Source organism: Pristis pectinata, chromosome 12, assembly GCF_009764475.1.
Source record: "Pristis pectinata isolate sPriPec2 chromosome 12, sPriPec2.1.pri, whole genome shotgun sequence".
In the NCBI taxonomy this organism is placed as follows: domain Eukaryota; kingdom Metazoa; phylum Chordata; class Chondrichthyes; order Rhinopristiformes; family Pristidae; genus Pristis; species Pristis pectinata.
The window spans coordinates 19,569,054-19,586,727 of NC_067416.1; the positions used below are offsets into that span (position 1 = coordinate 19,569,054).

Consider the following 17,674-nt stretch of genomic DNA (forward strand, 5'->3'; position numbering starts at 1 on the left):
GCAGACTAATTATACATCTTTGCATAAATATTTCAGAATGTAAAAGATTTAAGGTAACTGAACAATTTGTTTACAAAATTAGTTTAAGTTTTTTAATGATATTTCAGTTCTTGCATAAATCTCAAGTGCACATTCCAGTCTTTACTGAGCACTATATAAAATGTTAAAAATCGTTTGTTTTACCTGCTGGCTGTGAGAATTTTCTGTCCAATCTATTGCTGGATACCAAGGATTCTCTGAAACTGCCCTCTGACATGACCAGCAACAGGGAGGGGAAAACCTTTGTCACAGAGGTTACAGGATCTTTGTGTGCAACTGTCTTCAAAGTTGGTGGTGAACGTTGTTCCTTTGTGAGCTAAAAAATACACTTCGTAAATTTTACTTTAATTTTGCCAGTAATATCAGACTGAAATATAGATTTCCTCAGCTTGATCAATATGCAAAATTAAATCTACAGTGTGTGCTGAAAGCAATTACTTTTCAAGGTCTTCCTAAAAGGCTACTTTGAGGAAACATATTTTCTTGTGTATCTATTCTGATCTTCAGGGCAATTACTTATTTTTGGCAGAATGAGGAAGTATTGAAGAAATGTGCCCAAGAATACCTTGCCCGTGTAAAGAAGGAAGAACAGCGGTACCATGCTCTCAAAATCCATGCAGAAGAGAAGCTAGACAAGTAAATATTCTTTCTTCCTGTTGACAATTAGTAGCTCATTTAGAGGCATTACGCAATAGTTGAAACAAGCAGGGAACATATAATTTGTCTTTTATCAATAAATACAATTAATGACACAGATTTTGCAAGGATGTGCATGATTAGAGCAAGGAGATCTTTTTTATTCATATCCCAGGGACACAGGTAAATGTTAGAATTTTAAGATTACGTAATTATTTCGTGTTTTTAAATGTTTCGTTTTAATTTTTTTGACTTCAGTGTTTACACGTTTTGATACTTTGAATAATGTTGAACAGTTTTTGCATGAAACATTCATAACTTTTCAACTATTCTTAGTTGGCTTAACTTGTGGTTGGGACTTGTTCTGCCATCCACTCACCACTCCTGACACACCCCACATCCACAATATCCTTTCCATCTCAGAAGCCTTCCTGCTACCATGCAGGCCCTTGTTGTTAGGGATCAGGCCAGCTCCTCTCAGCAAGTTCCTGCCTGGGAAACCACATGAGGTGAGTGGGAGTTTTTGTTATGGCCTGCAGCAAGCATGTAAGCTCAGCACTGACCACATCTGCTGAGCCATTATGTAGAATAGGTGGAAAGGATGAAAAATGTGCATAATGTAGCTGATTATATCATACTGTGATGTGAAGCTGTGGCTTGGCAGCCAATATGCAATAATAAAACATTATGAGGAACTTAAATTGATATCTACATGCACATTCACTGAAAATCCATTGAATTTCAGAGCAAATGCTGAGATCGCCCAAGTACGTGCCAAGTCCAAATCGGAGCAGACAGCTTTTCAAGCCAGCTTACGGAAGGAACAGATGAAAGTGGAGTCATTGGAGAGAACTTTAGAACAGAAGGTAATTCAAAGTGTTTTAGAAGTGATTGCCTCTTCAACATTTAAATTGGCAAGACTGAATTTCTGAGCGTTATTTTGAATGTAATTTCTGATGTTGAAGGTCATGTGTAACTAAATCCCACTCGGCTACTATTGTATTTTCAGGTGTGTACTGCCTGCAGTTGTGTTGCTAGTGTATGGCTATTTTTGGTTTTCTCTGAAATCTATGGGCAACAGTTTGCAATTGTTTCATTGGAGACATTATGGAGGAGGTTGATGTATTTAGATACTCTTAGATGACAGTCAGTTCATTATAATCTCCCACATTCACAAATTCTTTACACCAGTTAAATGATTTCACATAACAGGGAACTCGTGTGCTTGAGCTTTGGGACATGTCCTTCAAATACTATGTGGTGTTCATTGCACTTGCAAGAGATTCTCAACTAATGAAGGTTTTATTTTCACATGAAGTGCATTAATTCAATGACTCAGGTATGCTCTCAACTTTCATGCCATAGAAATCACTATTGCAAAGTTAAATTGGAGTACAAGCACGTGAGTTAGCAACTAGCATTGAAGTATTATTTTCCTGAATGCATTAGTTTAGTTGAGGCAAAAGAAATTAAAAAAAAATTCTGCCTCATTTTGCTCTACTTGTCTACACTGGATAAGTTCATGGCTGGAAGATGCAGTAGCTGAAAAAGCAGGTAAGCAGTTAGGACCAAATACCAGGAGTGAATCTTCCATGAGGTACCTCACAGCTCAACAGGAAGCTCCTGCAGTGCTCTCTGGGATTTAATTATGTGGCAATTTATGGTAAGAAATACTGGAGGACTGAGATTATAAGATGTTGGACATTGAGGCTTTTTTCTAGCTTGGGAGTTTTGCCCTTTTAATTTAATTAACAGCTCACAGTACTTTATAGCTATCCATCAAGTAGCAACCATCATAACAAATAAAATAACTGCTGCAGTCCATTCATTAGCAGGAGGTCTACAAAATAGGGTTCTCATTAGTAAATAATTTTTGACCTGCTTATTGCTGCATTTTTTTCAGTGAACATTACGGATATTTTCTGGGAATGGCTGTGGAAAGACCAGATATCTGTGACTTCAGAGTGGTAATTTAAAAGTAGCACAAGCTGTGCCTCTTCTTAATCCTGGAAAAATGTACATTAATGTATTTCTGATTTCTTTTCAGAATAAGGAAGTAGAAGAACTGACAAAAATCTGTGATGAACTGATTGCCAAAATGGGGAAGAGTTAATGTTGCCTATATTTTATGTTGATAGCGGGGAAATACTGAGTGCAATAAAGCCAGTGGTGCAGTAATGTTGGCTGACCTATATGGACATTGTGGTTTTCACCACATTTTAGTGCACTATTTCTCTTTCCAGTGAGGACTGTTTAATGTATGTAGCAATCAAATGGCCCTTGCAAGTTTTCCTTTTACTGTCTGCTGTATTGTAGTATGGCACATGGCAAGTTGATGTAAGAGTTCCTGTATCAGGGAGATTGGTCCTTCAATGGCTAGGTGAGATGTGTTAGATATTGAGATTGATTTCTTTTTTTGGTTCTTTTTATGGGTTCCCAAGTAATGTGTTTTAAAGTTTCAATATACTGTACATTAAATTACTGCAAGAGAAGTCTTGCCAATTTTCAGTGAAGCCTTAAGAATCTAGACTTGATCTGCATAATGAATTTGTAAAAAAAATGCATGTGTCAATGAAGTTCTCTATTGTAAATAAAATTTAGTTTAAAATCACATTTGCTGTTTTTTTAAATGATTGTTTTTAGTTTTATCTCAAAGAAGTTTATGCAAAATTAACTCTTTAGAGGAAACCCATTGCAATGTTTGAGGTAGCTACAATTTTTCAGACAGTGCAAAGATAGTTTCTTTGATACGAAAAGGTACCCGTTGATATTGAGGTTGATTTCTTTTTTAAATGTTGTACATGAGAAAGGGATGTGTGTTTATTCTTACATTGTATTCTGTTCTCTCAATGACTCACACACACGTCTCAGTTTTGCTGTTCAACTCTTGTCGGTGGCAAGTTTCTAAAACAATAAAGATGTTAGCTCATCTAAATTGATTTTCACCTGCTGGTGTTCTTGACATTTACTGCCATGTATAAATTGGAATTCTCATAATATATGCCACAGTTGCATGGTTACCTTCGTCCATATTTTCTCATCATTTTGATTTGATATTAACATTTCAATGATGTTAGAAGATTAGATCATATTCGGCTATAATAATCTGCTATGTATCTCTTTCACATTTTCTTCTTTTGATCAACTCCGCAGCCCACTCTCCCTCTAATCCCCAAAGTTTATATTCACAGGCCACCCAAACGTCTCCACAACCACACAAAATCCTCTCCACAGTTTACCACTGCCACTATCCTGGTTGTTTCCAAAGACAACCCCAGGCCGTCGATTTATATTGACAGTAAAATTGCCATCCTGATTGTCTCCACAGTGGGATCTTCTTCCCTTTTCCCTCTTTGCTTCCATCCTGAAGTGTCCCTCTTCTATGATCCACTTTCCCCACCATTCCATCCCCATTCTGGTTCCAGCATACTCCCTTCATGATTTCCTCTTTCTGCAAAGGTCCAAAATTGTGAGGGAAAGTCAGTATTTAGAAGCTGTCTGTAAATAATAAAGTAAGGAGCAGGAAAAGACTATTTGACTTTTCAAGCCTGCTCTGCCATTTTTCAAGGTCATGGCCAAACTTCTGTCTCAATACCATTTTCCTGCACTCTCCCCACATCTGTTGATTCTCTCAATATTCAGAAATCTATCAATCTCTGTTTTGAATGAACTCAATGACTGAGCCTCTGCAACCCCACGTGGTAGGGAATTCTAAACATTCATCACCCTTTGAGTGGGGAAATTTCTTCTCATTCCAGTCCTAAATAGCCTTTTGCTTATTCTGAGGCTGTGACCTCTGCTTCTGGTCCTCAACCAGGGAAAGCATTCTCCCTGTATCCAACCTGCGAGTAGTTTGTAAGTTTCAGTCAATTAGAATAGACCCATTCACAACTACTATAGTGAGGCAAGTTTCACTTTATTGGGTACTGCCCACTTATGGAAACCCTCATCTTGAGAACTTGCCCAGCTGAGGTTTGCAGGTCCACTTACAATAGCAACAGAGTTGAAGAGATCTCTACATAGAATGACTCACTATGTGCTGTTTAAAATCTGAAATACATAGCCTAAAAAATCTGCCCTGGTTGGTAATGCTAAGTGTGGTATATGGTAGTAACAGCACTTTGTACTTTGACTTGTGTACTCTATGGGCAGGGCTGTGGAATGGCTGAGGCAACATTGTTGGCAGGATCTTAATAGCCAGATGACCACAAAAGGTCAGTGCAGCCATGAGGCTAAAGGGATAACCATGTGTTGCAGGTCAGTTTGGCAATGATCCAGTTTAATGTTTTGCTTCAGGTGTGCTTAATGCAAATACCAATGATCTTTTTAACCATAAAACCAGATAAAAATGGAAGCTGAAGAAGGTACAAATAGTTTAGCAGGGCAATGGGATGAGTTTCCCATTGTTCCAGAATTAGGGCTGGGAAGGGCAGGTGGTACAATTACTTCCTTCTTTGGAGCATGGTTGATCTTTTCAGCTTGTAAGAAAATGTTTCCAACAAGGTTGGCCACAATATCCAATCCTCAGATTTAAAGAAACAGAAACATCAAATGCTGTAAATACTAAGCAAGTGTCCTATGAGAAAAAAAAACAGTATGATTATTTCAGGTCCCTGGAATGTCTGATAAAATGTCATTGATCTGAAATGTTAATTCTTGATTCTCTGTCTACTGATGCTGCCTGGCCTGCTGAGTACTGCATCCATTTCCTGTTTTATTTCACATTTCCAGAGTATGCACATTATTTTGATTTTTCATTAGGATTTAAAGAAATGCTGCGGTCTTCTGTGCTTGCATTTAGTCATAAATGCAGAAGCCAAAACATTGCCAGTGGAACAAAGCCTAATTCCCCAGCTCAATGGCACCCAACTATAATTGCAAGGCAAAATACTGCAGATGCTGGAAACGTGAAATAAAAAGAAAAAAACGTTGGAAAGACGCAGCAGGTCAGGCAACTTCTGCGGAGGGAGAAATAGAGTTAACATATCAGGTTAATGACCATTCATCAGAACCCAGCTATGTTTCGGGTCAGCTGTATATTCTTATCAGTGGGCCATCAATGCTATTTTAGCAATAACGAATCTTCTTTGCTTTTCGGTGACTTGCTCCTCAAATATGTCTGACTTTTGTAGACTTACCCCATTTGAGCAATAGCATGTTTTAGATAGTTATATTTAGTGCGATGGTCCTGTTAGATCTCGGGTGGGTTCATACAAGGAGATAGGAACAGGAGTGGGCCGCCTGGCCCCTAAGGCCTACCCCGCCATTCAATGGGATCACGGTCGCTCTGTCCCAGGCGTCAACTCCTCTTCTGTGCCAGTCCCACACAGGCTTCAACTCCCCGATGGCTCGAACTGGCCGCGATCGAATCGGGTTTTAGCTTTAAACTATATGGTAGGTATATTTGCCAGCTGGCGGGGAGCAGCTGCAACCAATGTTCGAGTCGTCGCCGCCCTTGGGTTTCCATGGATACCGCGTCTCCAGTCACCATGGGAACCCGTATCCCAGAGTTGCCTGGTAACGGGGCCTTGTGCGTTCAGGCGGAGTAACGTGGACTCGGTTGCCGGGAGGGGAGGGGGGAAAGGTTATTGAGTATTTGTTATCAATATAAGGGACGGCGTACAGAGAGGGGGCGGTCAGGAGGGAGGAGAAGGAAGGGGGAATACGAGGAAGGGGGAATACGAGGAAGGTCGCGATCGCACTATGGGCAACGACACGGGAGACTTGACGGACGACGTGCCGGAGCCGAAGATTTCGGAGCCGCCGTTGCCGTACAATCCCAGGCCGCCGAAATTGCGCAAAAATATGATCGGGCGCTCGGCGTAAGTGAAGGGTTTCTGTTGTTCCGCAGCGGAGCGGGAGTTTGTTCCATTGCAGCAATTGCCTCGTCATTCTCACCACATCAGCAACCAGCAGGGAAACGACAGCAAGTGCAGGGACCAGCCCCTGGAATGCGTATGGGGCAAAATTATATGGTTGTTGACAACTTTGCAAAAGTGTTGGTATTTTTATTACGAATATTACTAATGGGTCTCATTTTTAAGGACCTCTGCATATACATGCAACTCTGATGGTGCAAATATGTCACGCCAGATTTAAATGTTGGAAGTTTTATTTTTTTAGCTATGGTTTGAAATAGTTTTACTGTTTAGTTTTGAAATGATTACTCAAGAGGAGTTAAATAATTGAGAACGATTGGGGGGTTTTATATTAATGAAACTTGGAAGTAGAGAACATTCATAGATTTAAAAGTATATTTCATCGAAGGCTACAAAATTTCACGAAAATGTTCATGGCATACATTCTGATCCCAATCAATTCAATATTAAATACGTTTTGGGCAGAACCCCTTCAGGACTGAGCATGACTTGCTTCCACTTCAGTTCTCTGGGTTTTCATATGGCTGATGAGGCCATTGTGGGACCTGCCGATTCTGTCACAAGTGGGGTTGGAGTTGCTTGTTTAAGTGGGCTCTTGTATTGACTGGGAGGTAGTGTGCACCTTCTGACATTTGTGCTGGGCTTCTGTTCTGTTCTCTGTATTGTCTGCGCCCAAAATGACAGGCAACAGAAGTGTTGTCAAAAGTAAATCAACACTGAAGGTCACAAGGACCCTCACCCACAACAAAAGCTCTTTTTAAAGAGCATCTCGTAGGCTAGCTGACAATCACCAACTGCAGAGTGTCTCCAGCATCTGAACGGCCCTGAAGTTCACCATAATTAATATCTGTGCAGAAAATCTGGAACTGGTTTGATTAGAATGACCAGGAAATCCAGGAGCTAATTAACCACAAACAAGGCATTCTTGGGTTGAAAACATCACCATGCATCAAGGGAAAAGAAGCAGCCCTAAAGGCACCTGAAGAATGAAGTTCATCAGAAAACCCATGACCAAAAGAATAGCTAGTGGTTGGAAAGACTGCAGGAGGTCCAGCAACTTGTTGATAAGCATGACTTGCACAAATTCTTCAGCACCATTATAACCATGTAAGGCCTATATATATCCATGGACCCAACTGAGAGCTAAGAAGAGGATTTAAGTGAAGCACCATGATACTGTTCTTGACATTAGAATCCCTGATTCCATCTCACAGCAAACTAGATGGTTCAACCCTGTTCCTCCCCCTCCCCCCAACCCCACCCCGAGGAGGGTGCAGAGAATTCGAGGTTGATTTGGATGGGTTGAGGGAGTGGGCAGGTACATGGCAGACGAAGTATAATCTGGATAAATGTAAGATTATCTATTTTGGTGACAGTAACAAGAAGGCAGATAATTCCCTATATGACGATAGATTGGGAAGAGGAAGGTGAAACAAAATGAATATTTGTGTACCATTCGTTGAAGGTAATTATGCAGGTGCAGTGGGTGGTTAAGAAGGTAAATTGTATGCTGGCTTTCATTGCAAGAGGATTTGAGTATAGGAACAGGGATGTCTTACTACAATCATATAAGGCCTTGGTAAGACCCTACCTTGACTATTGACTAGTATTGGTCTCCGTATCTGAAGAAGGATGTTCTTGCTACGAAGGGATTCAGCAAAACTTCACCAGGCTGATTCCTGGGATGGCAGGAATGGTGTATGAAAAGAGATGTGACTATAAACCTAACTGCTTCATAGGGACAAAAAAAATCAAGAGGGGATCTCTAAGAAGCTTACAATATTTAAATAAACTGGACAGATTAAGTACGGAAGAGATGTTCCCAATAACTGAAGAGTCCAGTGCTAGAGCCAACAGTCTAAGGATAAGCCATTTAAGACCGAGATGAGGGGGGAATTTCTTCTCAATGAGTGATGAACCAGTGTAAAGCAGTTGAAGCCAGTCATTAAAAATATTCAAGTAGAATTAGATATTGTTCTTGTTGCTGGAGGTATCAAAGGATGTAGGAAGAAATCTGGAACATGGTATTGAATTTGGGTGATCAACCATGATCACATTCAGTGTTGGAGCAGGCTTGATAAGTCAAATAACCTTCTCCTGCTCTGAGACTCTGTTTCCATGTTTAAGTGAATTGTGGCTTGCCCTAATGCTGTTTGTAACTGTTGCATAAAAAGGCAGGTCTCTCTGTGCAGGGTTCACAAAATAGCACTGTTGGATTTCCCTATGTAAGGATGCACTGAACATGACTTTGTTGGTTTCAGCAATAGCATTCTTTCTCGATGTGTTGTGGAGGACTCCATAGATATCCTCCAGGGCTTATAGACAGGTAGCCCTGGCATGAGGTTAACATAGAACATAGAAAATATCACAGCAGACAAATTTGCATGTTGCTGCGCTGTTGGGAGAGTTTTATGCTGGGGGAAGAAACTGCTAGGGAAAATGAAAATTCTGCCAATAAATGAGGAAATGACTTCCCTGACTGGCACAGGGTTACCCAGAAATGAGTGCAGAATTGCTCTTCTCTGTGCATTTTTTAACAGCAACTGTTCTTTTTCCCAGAGTTCTGTGGAGGAATTTCTAGCCTTTGATTTTTCCAAATGTTCAGTCCTCTTGTGTGGGACGTATAACCACTATACTTCATCGGCAGTCTCAGAGTCAGGTGCACAGGCAGCAAGTCAAAAGTGGTCATGCCAAATTCTACAATTTCAAATTGCTTATTACGTAATTAATGGCCATTCTGCTAGATGCACGAAAAGCAGCCCAAAAAATAAAACTCTGACAAAATGAATCTTAAATGATTTCCTTACCAGTCTTTTGGAGCCCTCAGTGGCAAGTTAGTAATGCTCAGTTATGTTCAAGAAATCAAGTTACTGATTCTTTTAAAATTTTTCAATGTAAATCCAGAAAATAAAAGTGTGTTAAATGTTCATGTTGTAATAGATCTCTTTAATTAAATATGAACGTAGTCTTATTTTTAAAAATAATTTCCATAAAAATCTTCCATTTAGTTTTTCTGACAAAGTCTGCTTCTTACGTAACACAGAATAAATAATTTGTGATGGGAAGACTTTTTATTTCAGCTAGGCAAAGAACATCTATTGTTGGCTGTGACATAATTTGGAGACTGTATTTCCTACTGTGTCTTTATTCTATACTTTAAGAACCACTACTTTTTCAATTTAATTATTTCATTTTTGTTATCATAATACCTGCGTGAAATCAAATTATAATTTCTGTTACCTCCCATTATTGCTTCTGAAAGACAATGTTCCAAAAGGCGCTATTGGTTAATAGTCTGGACTATTAACTAGTCACAAAGTAATGATGCTTTCTGCCTTACTTGAAAAGGCACCCACAAGATTTAGCTGGTCCTATGGCAAATATTCCCCTCCTCTGACGAGACTTGTAGTCTAATTCATTAATATGCATCCAGGAATAGTGAGGTCATCAAGCAGGCCAAGCAGTATATCAGATTGAAAGTTTCCATAGGCATCAAATATGAGATTACCAACAAAGCAATTTTGATTATGGTGAACTTTATTGAAACAAAGTTAAACTTACCATTTTAAAGAAAATCAAACAGTTACAGTGCATGAGTTATAACATCACATACAAATTACTGCCCCTTTGCCCCTCTCCCTTTGCCCCTCTCTATGGTTTTTTTTGTAGGGACTCCTGAACCCTCATGTCTGTCATTAACTACATCTATCATCTAAGTTGCTCGTTGATAAGAGGACATGTATACCAGATAGGCTCTAACTGAAGCTCCTGCCATAAGAACCCTCCCGTTTCTTGTCTTCTGTACATAGATTCTGCACGTAACTGTCTGTTGCCAAGACACTTAACTTGACAAATTGGCCATGACCTATCTCTTCAATACCGTTATTAAGTGCTTCTTAGCTACACAAAGACTGTTTCCAGGCTATTCAATTAAGCAGGATATTTTCAGTGGTCAGGCTTCAGGCAAGAGTGGTGCAAAGAGTTGAAGTTCATCTGAAATTATTAATTCTGTTTTGATGGTGTTTCCAAACACTGCATTAGTGTTTGGTGGCAGAGTAGAGTATCACTGACTGTAATCTGCAGATATTTGTGTTTAACAATGCTTGGAAGGGGAAGACCACATGTTCTATAACACCAGAGCTCATGTATCAAACAACCAAAGAAGGGTTGGAAAACAAATGGTATAGAATACTTCAGTTAGATTTTAGAATCATAACTTTGTATTTTTTTTCTTTGACCACTCTTGACGTGTTGTTAAGTATCCACTTAGTCTGCCACCCTGATCACTTGCATTATGGACTGTTAGAATAAATTAATTCGGATTCCGTATCATTATGATAATTGCCATTTTGTAATTAAGCTTTAGGCAAACGTGAAATAAAGTTGAATTTCTTTTCTTAACTTTATGACATTATCTGCCTTTTATATCATATCCAGGTTGCAGAAAGCTTTTTCATAAAACCCCAATGTGTTTTGGTATATAATTTCATGATATGCTGAATTTGTCAAAGTTCCTAAAAAAAATATATATATAATTTATATTAATTCTTTTGACTTTAGAATCAAAAACACAATTTCTAACTTTGCAGATAATACCAAATCAATCAATACCTGGAGCAGATTTACCAGACATGAATATATTTTCAAAGTAAATATACATATAATAGGCCAGGATATTACAGGACAGACATAGGTGATGCACTGCATTTTGGTAAGAAAAGGTCATATAATTTGGAAAATAGATCTAGGGCAGAGGATCTAAGGGATCTGAGAGTTCGGGAATACATATCAGCAAAGTAAATAAGGCCAAAAAAATTGCAATCAATCAGTAATGTTGATTTACTGGGACTGAATTGAAGAGAAGTCGCAGTAAAATTGCATAGTAATTAATCAGGCCAGTTTAGGAATACTGTGTACATTTCTGGTTACATGTTATAAGAAGGATATAGAAATCCAGAAGAGCATGCAAAAAAAAATTACAAGGATGATACCAGGACTGCAAAGTTATATTGATCAAGAAAGATGAATAAGGTGTTGGGGGAGGGGGAGAAATGAATTAATAATTTGAAGTTATAAAAGCTTTGAAAGAATTGATGTTAGCGGGGGAAATCAAAACTGGAGGCTGTCAATTTAAGGTAGAGAAGCCATTAGAAACTGATATGGAAAATGTGTAAGTAGCTACCATATGGAGCAGTCAAATAGTTTGAGTGCAATATATAGATGAGCTTGTAAGGGAGAAGGCAGAGGATTATGCTGATAGAGTTAGGTGAGGAAAAACTTATTGAGTGGAGCACAAGAACCCCCATGGATTATTAGAAATGGCCTACTAATGCACTTCATGTTCAACGTAATAAATGAAATTCCTAAAACTCGCTAATGTTTATTTAGCTTGTGTTGCTTCTGGACACAAGAACTCTACAAGCATGAATGAAAAAGAACTCTTGGAATTCACCTGTAAAGGAAACCAATTCTTACATGGAGCTAAAGCTATACAGAGAACAAACCAATTCCTAGTCATCCACGAGCAAACTGTTTTCTGATACACAAACTGCTAGAGCAGATATGTGAAATCTTAAAGGAAAGTGCTCCTCCTCTTTGGAATCTGAAGGTTGCACACATAAAAGAACTACACAGCACTAATCTATCAAACAAATGTTTGATTTCTCTGATGTGGCTAGAGGACAATAGCATACTACCTCTTCAATGTACAGTCTTTTGGGAACTTGTTTGAATAATTGACTGCTTTAGAATTTCTCTGGAACAAGTTGAAAGTTGGTCTAACAGATGCAAAAAAATTTAGAGAAATATAAAAATTGCATAAACTTGTCAAAGTGAATGAATTAAATGACTTATTCCAAATTTGGCATGCTTGAAGCAAAATATAATGTCTCATGAATCATTGGTTTTGTTTCACTTGAGTTATTATATATATTTGTCCATGGGAATGACAGAATAGAATGTATGGGATTTTGTATCCAAGATCTGAATATTTAAGGACTGCTGAAGCCAAATGCAAATCTCAGGAATCCAGCTCAATGTAACAGAATCTTGGATTATAAGTTTAACACAGAATGTCAAATGGAAGTTGACATGGATTTATTCCAAAATATAACATTGTGCATTCCAAAATATAATTTAAATTGTGTGCATTTGATTCATTTCTATCTCTGATCGCTCCCAGCTCATTTGGCTTAAAACAGAAGTCGTTGGAACCTCTCAGCAGGTCGGGCAGCATTTGCAGAAAGAGGTGTAATGTTGACTGTTTCTCTTTCCATTAGATGCTGACCTACTGTGTGTTTCCAGCATTTTCTGTTTTTAATTTAGAGTTCCAGCATCTGCAGTGTTTTGATTTAAAAACGGTATATAATTTTTTTTGTGAGAATGTTATGTCTTTTAGGATACAGAATATATGCCATTTTTAATGCAGGTAATCAGCAACAGCAAATATTGCTGTTTGTTAAAAATAGTCTGTAATTTCCTTTCATATGGATAGTTAATTGTTTGTATATGTATTTTAATTGTACTCAATGTTTTCTATAGCATGGAGTTTCAGACTGTGCTTTCTGATGTCTCGTCAAATCTTTGTAACGTTATATTTGTTGAATCAATAGTATATTAATTGCTGTGTACTGATAATAAAAGGTTTTCTGAGATGACAGCACAGTGTATTTCTCTTGGTAATATACGATGTGAAAAAAGCACAGTGGGTTCCAAGGACCAAGGACATTTTGGAAATCTTGGTAGTACTTTAAAAGAAATTAGAACTTACAGAAGATCTTCTGTGGTGGTCTGTATAGGGAATGATAAGGAAAAATAGACATTGGTGAGATGAGTTTAAGCATAGGGGATAATTAGGTCAATGTGAGCACTTGTAGTTCTTCTTAAAATTTCATGCTTCCTTTAAGTAATGCCCTGATGTTAGAAATTGCTGTTTTCCTGTGGTTTTGCCAATGGAATCTGGTACAAAGTGATGCAGGGTTATGGAAATTTCTCTTCAATGTAAGCTGAAAGTCAGGAAATGAAAAACTGATGTATCATCCTGCCACTGCTAGTAGAAGCATAAAATCATGGTATGAGAAGGTTACACAAATAATTATCATTAGAAACGTAGACAGATTGAAAACTGAAGGGAAGGATGTGAGATGTTAAATATATTCAAAGTATTTACAGTCAGCATTGGAGCAATGGTACTGGGTGCTGACCTCCAAAGTAACACCCCCACAAATATCCAGGGATATCTGTGAGCTGAACTTCTCCATTTCTGTGCCTGCTGACATTAGGCATCAGTTCAGCAGGTCTCTCATGTCCAACAGCAGTGATGTAACAAAAATGGCTGAGGCAGTTAATTTCATTAACAGATCATTGGATAATGCATCAGGAAGCAAATTTGCAGGTTTCAAATTAACTTTTTTCAAAAGTCCTACATAAGTTTTGGAACATGCATTTGATTAGGAAGTTGAACTATATATTAAAAAAAACTTATTTAAAATTATAAACAAAACCATTTACTATAAAATCCCATTTAGTTTGAAGTATTTGTGAGGGAATTAAAATACACCTACATAAAATTAATTTTTAGGGTCAGATGGTTTGCTAAGGGGTAGTTATTCTCAGTATGATTCAGATTGCAGAGGCTGAGAATTGAACAGCCTGCGGAGGTGTGACCAATCACTTACAGCAATTTGGGATTTCCATGTTAAATTGCCTATATGGAAATTCCAAAGTTTTTGATAATTTCATGGTGTGATGACAGTGAACACCAATTGTTTTACTGTCACTTCGAGCAGAATCTCAGACTATCTGCAAGTCACAAACTTTACATCTGGAAGCATAGAATTAAAATTAGTTCAATTAAATGAGTTCCTCTGCAGTACAGGCTGATGCATGAGGTGATGTGAAACAGAATATTTACAAGTGGGAAGCTGTAATTGTTATCCTTTTGGTTTACAGCAGCAAGTTATAATATAAATGTGGACACTGGAATATACAATGGGAATTGTTCATGAAAAAGTGTGATATTAGAAAGTAATTTTTTTTATATTTTAACCATGTGCACACAGGAAAAAAATTTGCATAATGGATGACATTCAGAATCTCGGGTGTGGTAATGATTTGGGGAGAAATAAATTAATCCATTGATCAGAAAAATGATGTTAATTAACTGCTGATCTTAGTTAGTTGCCTCCAAGTTTAATAATTGTTCTTCTCATCTGTTAATTTATATTTTAGCACAGTACCTCTATAACCAAACAATATGTGTGAGAAATTTCAATCTAATGGAAGTTAGCACAGTGAAAGGTTGCCACAAAGGGATTAAGATATTGGACTACTGATCTCTTCAGGAGTTGATGAGGAAATAATTTGATGGCAGAGAACAGACTTAAGGAGGCCTTAATTTATGCTTCCCACCAGAAACCAAACTTGAAGACATTTGTGACCGTTGTTAAGAACTCAAAATAGGTTGGGGTTTTATTTGTTTGCCTGTTACTTGATCTGTCACCTTGATTAGTAAGATTAGTTACTATTGGAATAATATGTATGCAGACTGAATCCTATGTTGGTTAATAGTGATTCAGATAAAGTATTATCAAATATCATTTATTTATAATCAAACAGACTTTTGTGAACATTGCAAATGTCAAGCTATTTCTTTCCACTATTCTTGTTGTTGCAGAACATTATTGAAAGCCTCTTTTTCAGATTTTCTATCACAAGCTCCATACCAAACTCTGAAAGAGGTACGTGAAGTTAGATTAAAACTTTACAGGAAGTCCTTGTCTTCCATGAATACAGTTACATTTATATCACTTAGTTTAATTGAGGATGAGAGTAAACCCACAAATAGTATGAAAATGGACAGTGAGAGCTTCTACAGGTGTTTATAAAGGAAGAGAGTCGCTAAAATAAACATTAGTACCTGAAAGGATGAAACTACTGAAATTGGTAGTGGGAAAAAGAGAAATAGCAGAGACTTTAATTATTTTGGACTGGTCAGTTGAAGACACTAAAAACGTTCCAATAAGTGGTAGATGGGCATTATATTGATGGAACAGTAATTGCGGCTGCCTCATACCTACAGTGAACCAGGTTTAGCCTTGATCTCTTGTGCTCTCTGTGTGGAATTTGCACATTCTCCCTTGACTGTGTGGATCTCCTGCAGGTGCTCTGATTTTCCTCAATGTAGGTGAGTGCTTAGAGAATTCAGGATGGAGTTAATGGTCCAACCTGGCAAAGATTCAGCAGACAGATATCCCAGTATAGAAAGTTGGTGTCCAACATCCATGGCACAGGTTTCCTGGCACCCAAGGAGGGAGATGTCAATAGTTCCATATGGAACCAGCAGCATTTCTCAGGAAAGCCTGGATTTTTTTTTTACATTATTTAATTACGTAAGATTTTTTCTAATTTCTGGCTCAGTATCCTTTTACTGCTCCTCTTTATACCCTTCCTAATTTAGTGATGCATATTTGGAAATAATATTAAAACTCTGATGATCCACTATCTGACCATTCAGAAATCCCAATGATTTGGCATCTGGCTCACCAGGCGACGTTTGCTATGAATTAAAATGTGTTGGGTCACTAACAGGATAAACAAAAATCCAGAAAATGTACTAATGCCTCAAGTATATCAGATTATCTGAGTTTTACTGTATAACCAATTAGGTATAACAAATGCCATACAATAGACTTAGTCTACTTTCCTTAAAACTTGGGGATTTTGTAACTATCCAGTAAGGGGTAATTATAAATTCTCCATATTGAAGTTTGCATCGGAAGTGTTACCAAAGTAAAAACAAACTGCAGATGCTGGAAATCTGAAGCAAAAGCTGGATAGGTTCTGATGAAGGGTCTTCAACCTGGAATGTTAACGGTTTCTCTACGAACAGATGTTGCCAGACCTGCTGAGCATCCTTAGCATAATCTGTTTCAGAAAATGTTAACCGTCAGTTCAGCCATGAGCAGCACCAGAGCCAATCCATGGTCTCTTGAAGTCAACAGATGTACATTTGAAAAGTGGAATCTGATTTCCATTTATATTGGGAACCCAAGACTCTTTGATCCTTTCATACCTAGAAGCACTAAATACCAAATATGTCCACATCACCATCCCATTTAATTCAGTATTGACTAAAGATCAAACTAGAGATGATTCTGGCCCATGTGTTGCTGTGTCCCTCTTGCATTGCTTTTGGCCCCTGTGCCAGTTTGTAAATCCATTTTCTTTTGCAATATGTTGTGAGTACTAATACAAAGAAATTGTTGGAATATTAAAAAAATATATATTCCAGGTTTATCTTCTTTCCAAACCAAGTAGAATGTGTTATTTTAGCCAATGCATTAATAACAGTATAATTATTCTACTCTTTTTTTAACCTCTGTAATCCAGGTTTCACTAACTGATAAAGTACGCATACAAGCTGGCATCACTAATCGTTTTCAGGCAAAAATGCCTTTGGATTCTGATTTGCTAGGAAGAGCACAGGCAACAAAAGCAGTTCAAGTCTGTTTCAATGAGTCATTACAAAGAATATTGACAGGTACCACAATGTGAATGTGTAGGCTTCACATATTAGTTTTCTGAAAGATTTTTGTTTGCAGTCATTTCTTTCAAATATTGATAAAAATTTTAATCATAGAAGTATAGCATCTTGTTGTGCTGCTTCTTTGAAAAAACCTATCCAGTTAGTTCCACTCATGTACTCTTTTCCCACAATCTTGCTATATTGCCTTTATAAGTCAGCTAAATCTCATTATGGAATTGCAGAGATTTGAAAGGAACTCGTTGCATATAAGCCGAGTATAATTTATTTTATTAGTCTATCTTAGAGTTGGTGTAAAGCTGCGACTTAAAATCTTGTCTTCCCCATGTTAGGCACTGCTTCCAAAATGTATAAACATTTCAAACAGTACTTATCAGATTTGTTAAAACAAATGCAAATCTCTAAATTCATAATGTGAGCCTCCTGAACTACCAAGATCTATTCCTAAATCAGCAAACATGACAGCCTTGGTAAATAATAATGGAATAAATAATCAATGTAGTAATCAGCTTCCTTTAAAGATGTATAGTAAGGGGAGAGAACTTTCATGGTGAAATATTCGTGAATTGAATAAAAT

At 37.7% G+C, this 17,674-nt stretch overlaps 2 protein-coding genes across 2 annotated transcripts in view; both read left to right on the forward strand.

Moving 5' to 3' along the window:
* Nucleotides 1–3,286, forward strand: part of tacc2 (transforming, acidic coiled-coil containing protein 2) — an 80,425-nt gene extending 77,139 nt beyond the window's left edge. The window contains 3 exon segments of the mRNA XM_052027598.1: nt 569–675; nt 1,421–1,541; nt 2,723–3,286. Coding sequence (XP_051883558.1) covers nt 569–675; nt 1,421–1,541; nt 2,723–2,788 — 294 coding nt within the window. The 3' untranslated portion in view covers nt 2,789–3,286.
* A 3,092-nt stretch (nt 3,287–6,378) lies between these two features.
* The window catches only part of btbd16 (BTB (POZ) domain containing 16), a 74,414-nt gene continuing 63,118 nt past the window's right edge, over nt 6,379–17,674 (forward strand). Inside the window, exons 1-3 of the mRNA XM_052027732.1 lie at nt 6,379–6,497; nt 15,229–15,292; nt 16,944–17,057. Coding sequence (XP_051883692.1) covers nt 6,379–6,497; nt 15,229–15,292; nt 16,944–17,057 — 297 coding nt within the window. The remainder of the gene's footprint in view (nt 6,498–15,228; nt 15,293–16,943; nt 17,058–17,674) is intronic.